Source organism: Mus pahari, chromosome 3 (genome assembly GCF_900095145.1).
Source record: "Mus pahari chromosome 3, PAHARI_EIJ_v1.1, whole genome shotgun sequence".
Classification (NCBI taxonomy): domain Eukaryota; kingdom Metazoa; phylum Chordata; class Mammalia; order Rodentia; family Muridae; genus Mus; species Mus pahari.
Window position 1 is genome coordinate 52,208,880 of NC_034592.1, and position 12,124 is coordinate 52,221,003.

Consider the following 12,124-nt stretch of genomic DNA (forward strand, 5'->3'; position numbering starts at 1 on the left):
AGATGACTGCTCTGTTGCACTAACAGCTATAAAAGGAAATGCAGTTTGTCGAGTGCTCAACACGCTGGGCTGTGCCTGTCAGGAGAGCCAGAGGAGAGCTGGTCCCTCAATGCAGATCTCCTGCCAGCTCCTACGGATGGAGCTGACAGATTGAACGGATGAGGACGTGACATGCATGTTCATGATCTTAAACAAAGCTTTCGTCGGGCAGCCTCAAGGGTCAGCTTTCCATATAATCTCTGTTTCTGCCACTCTGTTGGAGTTTGCATGTAGATGCAGTATCTTTGGCTGCCTTAAAGGGCACTTGTCTTTTTCACATGGTCTTCTATGAGAGGGGTGGTTTTATACTTTACATAAACCAGTCAAAAGAGTCTTGTAAATGATTTAACTTAGAAGTTACAGTTCAGCAACTTCTTATGCTTGCAAGTCTCAAGGGTCACCCCAATTGTGAATATTTTTAACTTAGTATTTAAAATGGGATGGGAGGCAAACCTGCTTTAGGGCCTAGAGTAGATGGCCTAGACCCATGTATAAACCTTGTTCTTTGCTTAACTGCGATCGGCATGCTAACTGCTTTGGGGGTATGATTTTATATTTTGGGGTAGTCTAATCTGCTTGCTGACTTACTTGTACATTAAGTTTGTAGGATGTCTTGAGATACGGAAGAATGCACTTAGGGGGTTAGAAAGAGCGATGCAGAGGATATAGCTGACTGGAAAAAGCACTTGGCTGGCATGTGTGAGGCCCTAGGTTCAATCCCCAGTACAGGAGAGAAAAGGGGAGAAAGGGGAGAGGGAGAGGGAGAGGGAGAGGGAGAGGGAGAAGAAGGTCTGTAATTCACACTACAGAGAAATCAATGTATCAGTGAGGAACAGACTTACATCTAAGATCACTTTTGAAGATGACTTTCATAATAACCAGGGCAGTGCTTTAAGAAGCAAGGCCGTAACGAGCTTTACCGGTTGTGACACTTTTCACTGATTTGACCATAGGTGGGTAAAAAGGTCAACTTACTTCACATACTTAATTTTAATTTTGTTCAAAGGTTTTGAAGAAAATGTTCTCAATTGGTCTCTGATTGTGCGCACGTTGCCTTTCTCACAGCCAAGCTACATGACGCTTCCTCAGCAATACCAACGCTTTGAAGTTCCTCTCATGCAAAGGAACTGCCCTAAATACCTGAGCTAAATAAATCTGAAAATATGAATGGGGCCTATATATTAGGAAATCTTCAGGTGTGACTCAGCAGACTAAAGGAGGCAGACAGAACAAGGCAGTGTTGCTTTTGACCCCAGTTGGAAACACTCTCAGGGGAATTACTCTCTCTTCATGACTAGACCAATTTCCATCCCTCACTTGTGGTTAAGACTGAGGCCACGGAGGTGACATCCCGCCTAGGAGCAGCCCAGCCCCGACAATAATACCTACTTGGAGAGAGAGAATATATGATCAGGAGAAGTCTACAGGTGCTTTTTATAAAGACCAACAGACCAACACAGTCTTAACTGGATTGGACGTTTCTCTAGTATCCAATCTGTTAGTTTCTACGTCAAATGGCTTCTTTTTTTTTTTATTAGATATTTTCTTCATTTACATTTCAAGTGCTATCCCAAAAGTCCTCTATACCCTCCCCCCCCCACCCTGCTCCCCTACCCACCCACTCCCACTTCTTGGCCCTGGCATTCCCATGTACTGGGTCATATATAGTTTGCAAGACCAAGGGGCCTCTCTTCCCAATGATGGCCGACTAGGCCATCTTCTGCTACATATGCAGCTAGAGACACGAGCTCTGGGGGTACTGGTTAGTTCATATTGTTGTTCCACCTATAGAGTTGCAGACCCCTTCAGCTCCTTGGGTACTTTCTCTAGCTGCTCCATTGGGGGCCCTGTGTTCCATCCAATAGCTGAGAAGTCAGTAGATATGCACTCACTGATAAGTAAATATTAGCCCAGAAACTTAGAATACCTAAGGTACAATTTGCAAAACACAAGAAAATCAAGAAGAAGGAAGACCAACATGTGGATATTTCATTCCTCCTTAGAAGAGGGAACAAAACACCCATGAAAGGAGTTACAGAGATAAAGTTTGGAGCTAAGACGAAAGGATGGACTATCCAGAGACTACTCCACCCGGGGATCCATCCCATCATTAATCGCCAAACCCAGACACTATTGCACAAGCCAGCAAGATTTTGCTGAAGGGACCCTGATATAGCTATCTCTTGTGAGGCTATGCCAGTGCCTGGCAAACACAGAAGTGAATGCTCACAGTCAAATGGTTTTTAATGAAATTGGATCCTCTGTAAGCTAACCTTCCCAACTTGGCAATTGAGTCTCACCTTGAACTGGTAAGCACCAATTCCCACACTAATTTTACATACTCTTTTATTGCCTGGGTTTTTCTAACAAGGAAAAAAAAAAAAAAACCAAGAAGACTTCAGCCGTTTCATGTTGCTTCAACCAGATTTGCCCAAAATCTAAATGTGTGGACTCGTCAGTTCATAGGCAATTACCTTTTGTGTATTGAGCATAGGAGATAAAACTGTATTGTTGACATTGTACCTAAAAGATATAATTAAATTTGCCTTTGTTTAACATAAGACCGAACCATGAGCTTTTAAACTTTCATATACCAAATTTAATATCAAAATACACAGATCCTCTTCCTGTTCCCACCACCAGCAAGACTTTTTTTTTTTTTTTTTGGTTTTTCGAGACAGGGTTTCTCTGTATAGCTCTGGCTGTCCTGGAACTCACTTGGTAGACCAGGCTGGCCTCGAACTCAGAAATCCGCCTGCTTCTGCCTCCCGAGTGCTGGGATTAAAGGCCTGCGCCACCAGGCCCGGCAGCAAGACTTTTTTGATGGCTACTGCCATCAGAACGAAGAGAGTCCAATGTTAGTGGCAACCTTGCTTAAGAGCATTTGTTCTACATAGCTCTCTCTGTAGTGGAATCTGTAGGCCAGATCCTCATCTGGGCCACTGTGTGGGCTGTGTGTGCAAAGATCAACAATACAGAACACCCCTGTTAGTGGCGACCATAGATGGCTGATTATAAATCAAAATTACTCAGGAAAAAGTAAATCTGACAAGTCAGGTAGAAACTTGAAGTCTTGAGGAAGTATTCCAGCCTATAAAGATAGGTGGTTTTGATTTTTTAAAAGTAATGTTTTGATTAAATTTTTGAGGATTTCATACAATGATCCTATTCATCTTTCGTCCCTGACTCCTTGCAGATCTAATTCCCTACCTACCCACCTGTTTTCTTCCCCACACACTACTCAGGGAGTAGGACAGAACCAAATTTCTTGGAGCCTAATATGACTCAACATTCACTGGTTGATTTACTCACTTTCATACATTGATTTGGTCATTTTGGTCATCTTCTGACGATGCATGTGCTTTAGGTAGTGTGGCTGTAGACAATAATCATTTGCTTTCTTTCCTTCCCTCCCTCCTTGTTTCTTTCTTTCCTCTCCCCTCCCCTTCCCCTTCCCCTCTCTTCCCCCCCTCCTCTCTCTCTCTCTCTCTCTCTCTCTCTCTCTCTCTCCCCCCCCATCTTTTGACAGGATCTCACCATGTAAATCAGGCTAGCCCTGCACTTCTGATCACCCTGCCTCCACCTCCTAAGTGCTAAGATGACAGGCACATGCCACAACGCCTAGTTTTTGTTTGTTTGATTGGTTCTTTCTATTTATTTGTTTTTTAAGCTCATGTTTTGTGTGAGATCAGAAAAATGCAGACTAATTTGCCTAATCAGGGCAACATCCTATAAAACATGGTGTCGATTGGGGTCTAATTGTTAGGTTTGGGTTTACATTTTCAATTCACTGTATTTATAAATTCTTCTTTTATTTACATAATGTAAATTATGTTATTTATTAATATCCTTTCCTTCGTGTTGTGAGTCCATCAATTTTTCAACTTTTGGGGTTTCATTGTTTTGGTTTTGAGAAGAGTGTCTCACTTTGTCATACATGCTTCTGGTCCCCCCCCCCCCAAGATCTGTCGTCTGGGAGGTAAAATGTGGCATCATTGTGATTAGATGCTTTTGTGTCAGGGTGGTAATTGTGGTTGAATAAAAGGCAATAAACTGAAAGATGCTTCAAATTGGTGTGGGATATGAAAACTGCCTTTTTGGAAAGTAGTATTAAAAGCCACATTCTCCAGTCTTTCTCTTTCTTACCCTTGACCTTCTGCGGTAAGCTGACTTGAACTCCATAGCCACACAAAATGGAGTTCATTTATTCTGTCACAGGCACAAATGACTAGATAGGTTTATCAGGAATGTCTATGTTCCCTAAGGCAGATGTGCTAAGTGAATCTAGCCTTCTTTTTTTTCAAATGTACATAACATATATTCTCTGTCTTCTCTCTCTCTCTCTCTCTCTCTCTCTCTCTCTCTCTCTCTCTCTCTCTCTCTCTCTCTCTCTCTCTCTCTCTCTCTCTCAATGATTCCTTGTAGTGAAGTTAGTTATTGAAAGCCTGAAGGTCCATGATGCCTCCTAATGTCCTAAAGGCCCATACCAAGGCTCTGATTTAATCACCAAAAGAGAGGGTCCTTGATATCTTCTAAAGTCTAAAAACCCACAGAAATATCCATTAAATTGAATTTAGAGTATTTCAATGTGTTGACTTCATCAGCTTTTAGAGCAATGTCTTTACAATGCTGTTTATAATATGAAAGCCATCATCAGCACATGTATGCATTGTAAACCCTAGCATACAGTGGGAAGCAATATTCATAATGTACTTTTACAATGTTAGCCCTACTTCAGGACACAGTTAAAAAGGGTGTATCCTCTCCCACATTGTCAGCCTTAAAACTTCTCAAAACAGGGTACTTAAATTAGCTTTGCGAGCGTGGTAACATATTAGGTACATCCAAATGGACAAAAAATTCTTAAAATAAAACACATTGTTAAAAATAATTTGTCTGGAGAGTCACTGATTTTCTAAAAATATAAGCCAAAATTTGTCATAGGTATTTATGATAATAATCCTAAATGAGTATATTAAACACATTCCCATGGTCTCTACAATTATGCCTCTGAATGACAATGTCTTAAGGGTATAGTTTTAATGATCAAAAGGTGGAAGGTTTCCCACTAAAATCCAGAGGGTCTTGCCTCACCTGCCAATCAATCAGTGACAGATGTTGGCAGAATTTTTCTTTTTCTGGATGTCTCTTACATCTTGACACGGTCTTGTCAGGTTTGCAATGATTTAAGCTCACAGGTATGAGGCAGAGCTGCATCTTTAAATCAAAGTTACAAACTGTCTCAGGTGCCAGGAATAAAGGATGCTGCAATAAGTCATTTGTTAGGAGATGCGAATAAATATTTACATAATATGCATGTATGAAAGAAGTTTACTTTCTGCAAATCTCTTCTAAGGAGCTAAAATAGTAGAGAAGATGGAAAGGGACTCAGAGGGTACAGGAGCCTGCCACCAGGCCTGAGAAAAGAGTGTCCTAACCAGCTGCCATCAACATTAGTAAGAAGCATTTCTTTCTTTCTTTCTTTCTTTCTTTCTTTCTTTCTTTCTTTCTTTCTTTCTTTCTTTCTCTCTCTCTCTCTCTCTCTCTCTCTCTCTCTCCCTCTCTCCCTCCCTCCCTCCCTCCCTCCCTCCCTTCCTTCCTTTCTTCTTCCTTCCTTCCTTTCTTCCTTCCTTCCTTCCTTTTTTCTTTTCTTTCTTTCTTTCTTTCTTTCTTTCTTTCTTTCTTTCTTTCTTTCTTTCATTTTTAGAAAAGAGGGTAGGGAAGTTGAATTTTCACAATAATGTCATTCTCTTGCTGAACTCTCTTCATTCTGAGTTCCAGTCAGGAAAGCATTGTGGTCCAGGTTTTTCCATGGGTACATTCTACCTGGGAAGCGCTGGTACATAGTAGGCCCTTTACTGGTGTTCATTATATAAATAAACCTAGGGAACGAGACCCGTCCTAGCAGCCTTCCTGGACGTGTGCACTGGTGCTGTCTTGCTGTTTGAGGCCTTCTCCTTCACTATCTGTTATTTATGGGCGTGCCTGCTGTCCTGAAGTTTCCAAACAAATGCACAGTGAGCCGGCTGGCTGAGAGCCACACCAGTCTCCTTTCTTATAATTCTGGCGGTCTAGATGTTGGCTGGGTCATGGTCCCTCTGCAGTTCACAGAGAAACATTCTTCCACGAATACTTGTAGTGGCACCCTTGGCTGTTTGACCTCAGTATTTCTGTCCACCTTCCCACAGCATTCCTTCCTGCGTCTGTCCATAGTCTCTCCCTTCTTTCTAAGTCTGTGTCCAGATTTTACCTTTTTTGTAAGGACACCTAGCCTATTGATTTAAGGTGACTAAAGATTTCATTTCAACCTGACTATATCTATAAGAATTCTAGTTCAAACAAGTTATACTCTGAAGGACTTTGGCACATCTGAGTGTGTGAAGGACATAGGCTTCAGACCTGCAATAGGATGAATGCATTTCTTTCTTGAGAGACGTTTTTCTTTTGCCAGTCATAAGACAATTTGTTATATGATGTAAAATTTGGACTTTTAAGGTTTAAGTTTACTTTGGAAACCAATTATATTAAACAAAATCACTTGGATTCCCTAAGTCCGGACTGTTCTACCATAAAATAAAGGGTCTCAACCAGATAGTCCATCCTGTTGGCCAGCTTCAGGAGGTCCTGTTTACAACACACATGGCTCTCTTTTGTTCAGTCGTAGATGTACCCAAGCTCTCCTCAATGCTCAGGCTGCTATTCCATTCCCACACCTAATAATAATGATTCTATCATCAGCACATAAAACATTAATTAACTTGATTTGGCAATTCCATGGTGTAACATCACTATTGTATGCAAAGGTCATACAGTTTATCAATTAAAATATAATACAAAGAGAAAGCAGTCTTGAAATATTCTATGGCACTTTTAGTTATCTTAATATTTTTATCATAATAGCATTGTCTATGTTATTTAAAGGGGGAAAGATACTGAGATAATGAGAGATATGTTATATATGTAGATTTAAGTTATTAAAATATTTTAGTAGTGCCAATAAACTGTTTTTCATGGATTTTTATTATTTTGGATTATTTTATCTTTACAGAATTATGAACAATACATTTCTATTGAGATGTGACAGTTGTACATATCCACAGAGCTCAGCCAGTTCTTTTAATATGTATAGTAATATAATGTGCATTTATTGGTTGACTATAATTAGCATTTTTCATAAACATTTCATTTGTCTTGGAACCCTTCAGAACCTCTCTTCTTATTCTTTATAAAATATTAAAGGAGTTTTTATGCCCTATAGCTACTTTTCTGTGCTGGAGAATATTAGGACTTATTCCTTTAATTTATTTTGCTAGTTTTTTTTTTTAAAGCATATTCCTAAAAAGGATACCCAGGATATTGAGGGTTCCATGCTGTGACTTTTCTGATTGTAATATAATATTATCTGTAGGAAATCTAGAAAATCAAAGCTCAGGGGATTCAAGGACACGAGGAATAGGGTTCTGCGGCTAATTCCAAAAATAATTGGCAACTCTCCAGAAGTTTCCTTCGAGAGCAATTACAGAAACATTTGAAATACACTCTACTAGGCCTAGAAAAGAAAATATAAGAACGGAAATTAAAAGGCCTTTTTGCCATCTCTGGGATTCAGTATTTCTCAAGTCTGCAAGGCTCCAAACTTTCTGATCCTCGAGAGACGCAGAATCCGGGGCATCCTTGACTTCATCCGGGAGCCGCTGCCCTCCGCTTTACTGACCAGCTTCTTTCTCTTCCAGCTTCCTCCATCCTCAAAAGGGAGAAACGGCTTAGGACGAAGAATGTGCACTTCAGCTGTGTCACCGTGTACTACTTCACCAGGAGGCAGGGCTTCACTAGTGTGCCCAGCCAGGGTGGCAGCACTCTGGGGATGTCCAGTCGTCACAACAGTGTGCGCCAGTACACCCTGGGAGAGTTTGCAAGAGAGCAGGAGCGACTGCACCGGGAGATGCTGAGAGAACACCTCAGGGAGGAGAAGCTCAACTCTCTCAAACTAAAGGTGAAACATTTGTTCGCTTTTTGCAATAATCTCATGTTCTTAGGGCATCTGAGCCAACCATTTTTATCCATGGGTCCAACTCTATTTTCCATGACAGACAAGCTGCCCACGAATTTCTTTTCCCCTATTTCCATTCCTTTCTTTTTCTTTTTATAAAGCTGTATTCTTTCCATGGGACGCTTATCTAATATTATTTATTTGTCCATTCCACAAATGTTTACTTTTGGATATTGCTACATCATATACCACCCGTATGAGTATGCTTGGACTGGGGCTAGCAGGAAACTAGAAATAAATGTGTTTTCCTGTCTATGAGAGGTTACATTTTAGTAGGAGTGGAGAATATCAATCAAGCGGTCAAAGGAAATTGAATAAAAATTTCATTTGGGGGCTATGAAGGAAAGTTGTAAGGTGTGATAAAAGTCTTTCATGGGAAACAGATGTGGTTAGGAAGTCGAGAAATGCTCCTGGAAGATCTGAACGAGGAACTAGGCACAGAGGGTACTCAAGGGTGTTTGCTGGGCCTGAGGCAGGTGAGTTACATAGGAGGCTATGGAACCACAATCAAGCAAGTGTCCCTCTTATCCTCAGGGAATCAAAAGTTACTATAAGTCTTAAGCGCAGGTTGGAGTCGTAATAGGACAATCACATACATAATCAAGTGAGAGTAGTATGAAGGTGAAGAAGGCTGTTAGGAGAGCACGGGTGTACAGTTGGACCCGTCAGTGAAGCAGCTATTAGAACTAGTCAGGCGAGAGGTGAAGGGAGGTAGCTCGGGCTGAACAGAACAGACAGACAAAGACATTCGAGACAGGGACTTAGGAGCTCACTTAGGCAGACCTGGGCGATGAGCTGGATTTACAGAGACAGAGAGACAGTTGGGAACAGGGATCTGGCTTGCAGATGAGTGGCTGTAGGTGACACACTATTGCTTGCTTTCTATGATGTGGAAAGACAAAAAAGTATAGAAAAAAATTTGTAGATAGATGGTGAGGTCTTCTCAGACGTGAGCCAGGAGATGTTTATGTTGTCAGGAAGTATAAGGACAGTATCAAAGTTGGAGAAAACAAAATCCAGAAAATAGCTTCTGCAGACTAGAAGCATGGTTTTGTCACCTATTAATGTATAAGAACACCCTCCTGTTGATATCTAATGACAAAGAACAGTCCCAACGAACCCAATCATTAAGGTCCGGAAACACCCTAAGAATCTGTCACCCACCCTTACCTTCAATTAATGAAAGCAGAGGGGTGGTGCATGCTTCAAAATATCTTTTTTTTTTATTATTTCACTATTTATATATCTGCTCTCCATGGTGTGAAAAGACAAGTGAAATTGAGCTACACACACCCCAGTTTGGTGAGGTCACACTTCCTTTCCCAATATGTTGGGCAAGTAAGTTTCCTTTCCATGGTGGTTTTTGTGTTTCCGAGTGATTTCCAAGTACATAATTTAGCAAGGATTATTAAGTTTGCTTGTGAACTCCATCCAGCCTTTCCCTGCAAACTAACTCCGATAGTTGTGCCCAAAATTTCACCCAATACCAGGAAGTTTTCTTGTGACACATTTGTTTCCACGTATGTTTCCTTCTGTGAAGGAAATGTCACAAAGTTGATTCCATGGCTTTGGGTGGGGGGCAACAAAAAAAACCTCAGAGCCATCCAAAGAGGAGAGAAGGGACTGGTGAGGATAGGCTTTGCTGCTGGACGTGGTGACTGTGCTCTTAGCAGTCCCGAAGCAGAAGCAGAAAGATTGTCTGCTCAAAATGGGGTGGGGCTATTAATAAAACCTCACTGAGACACAGGTGGGGAAGGAAGAGGAAGAGAGAGAGAAATGGGTTTTTCCTGAGGTGGTTTTCTGGGAATGTCAGTAAACTCCTTGTGAGGTAACAGAGCAGCCTGTCTGACACATTGGTCTTACACCAAGCCCTCATCATGAAGGCCCAGTAACTCACTGGACTTCACTTTACCTGTTTGAAAAGACAATGGCTTTATACAGCAACTATAAAGTCCTCACACACAATGACTGAATTTCTTGGGGAAATCTTGCTGAGTTCCAAACTGAGGAGCAATTTCTACATGGTACTAGAAGTTTCCTTGTAATAAACATTTTGGAACAAAATCAAAAATAGACATCTAGATTTTGACTATAAAATTGCTTCTAATTTGGTAATCCATTTCCTGAGGTGTGAGTTAAGAAACTGTAGAGATTCAGACACTTAGATTTGTAGAACAAATCCAATTTTTTTGGAGGGTTTCAAGTGTATCGTGTTTGTTGGCATCGAGGTAGTTTCACACATTGACTATAAATAAGTAATGGAGAAAACTAATTGAATAAAATACATGTTCCTAGAACAAATAAGTAGCTTTAGGTTTCCAAATTACATAGTACAGTTCCGTTTTCCCTGTCAAGCCCATTCAGATGTCACACACTTCATGGTAATCAATGTAGTCATCGTAATACTATCCTCCTTTGCAAATTAAATGCTTAGATTTAATAATCTGCATCACACTCGCGAACAATTACATTGCCCTTTATTCCTACTTCTCTTGTTTCTGGGGAATGCATCCAGCAGCTGTTTGCAGGTTCCACAGAGGGTTGGTGTCCTTGTCGCCTCTGGTTTCACCCTAGAGGACTCCACTGCATTGTTCAGAGAAATTGAGTGTCGCTTCTACAGATGTGACTTGCTTTTCCTTGCCAGTGTTTCTACAATCTAAATCACCCTTTTACTTCCTGGGATCAAAGCTCTGTTCTTCACTTCTGGTTACCATCTCTGGCTGCTCTCAGAGATTATCCGCTCCTCTGAGGTTCTTCATTGGCTATTCACGAATGATGCTTGGTTACTAGCTCTTCTATGCAAATTTAAGGCAGAGAAAGGCCAGCTTTTAATGATGGGTCCTCTAGAAAGAATCCATCTAGATGGTTTTCACCCGAAATCTCGGATTGATGAGTACTGCAGTTATTCAGAGACCTCCTCATTCACTACTCCAACTCTCCACTTCCCCTCCAGCCCAGCTCATTGCACCTCTTCAAAAGTCTTGGGTTAATTATCCAGATAAAGAAAGAACTTACATGTTTTGGGAAATGCTCTTGGGTTAGGCACTGGGGAGAGATGGACGAATTATCTCTCAAACCCACAGCTTCAACATTTTTAGATGCTTTTAATTTTATTCCTTATGTCGCAATTCGTTTTTAGATCTGTCTTATCTTGTTGGTCATGGTATTGCTGAAAGCTAATTACTGTTCAGAACTTCTGTGGCAGACTCTGTGGAGATGGCTCCAGAAAAATACCAAGTAGCAAAGCTTCTAAAAATGCATCGGCACCAAATGGGAAACTTCGCTGTGCCAAGTACCTGCCTTGTCTTATTCAGATTTAAACAACCGGTTTTGACAAGTACAGAGAAAACATACCTAACCAAAATGATGGAGGCCGACAGAGTAGGTATCTACCCTATGTATATATGATGCACTTAAAGGAGCCGATCCAGATTGCCGTCACTCCTATATCTGTGGCTCCATCCACATATTAAGACCTTTATACCTGTTTTCTCTTTGACCAGACAAGAGATTATTGCAGAAAATGGCCAGACGAGTATGGGAGCTGCCCATACTGGTCTTGTGAGATACACATGCTAGGGACATGGATTAATCCCTTCTATCGATTTGGCAAGACACTCTTTTTCTACATCCGTGACCCATGGGACCCCAGGTGGGAAATAGGAGTTACTAGTAAGCTTTACCACAAAACTCAGTCTAGTTCCCCAGTAAGTACCATCCATATTCAGAGAAAGTACGTCTCAATTGCTCCACCTCTAGACATGGAAAAGATAGGAGATTCCTCCAAGGTTCTTACTTCCCTGACTTCACCCCTAATGAATAATACTAACTTGTCATTCCGCCTGTTGCTTCAGACCTTGACTTCAGCCTACCAGCTCCTTAATGTTACCAGACCTGGACGCTTTAAAGATTTCTGGCTATGCATACCTCCCAGAACTAGTTCGCAAGTGTCAGTTACATCTTCTCTGGTGATGCTACCAAGTAACCTTAACCTCACCCTTGTTAGCTGCCCTAACTCCAGTGCTGCTATGACCC

The 12,124-nt window shown here is 41.2% G+C and overlaps 1 protein-coding gene across 4 annotated transcripts in view; it reads left to right on the forward strand.

Moving 5' to 3' along the window:
* Positions 1 to 12,124, forward strand: part of Csrnp3 (cysteine and serine rich nuclear protein 3) — a 184,103-nt gene that overhangs the window by 154,183 nt on the left and 17,796 nt on the right. For all 4 annotated transcript variants that reach the window (XM_021193093.1, XM_029536619.1, XM_021193094.2 and 1 more), the window contains one exon: positions 7,773 to 8,032. In XM_021193093.1, the coding sequence (XP_021048752.1) occupies positions 7,773 to 8,032 (260 nt within the window). The remainder of the gene's footprint in view (positions 1 to 7,772; positions 8,033 to 12,124) is intronic.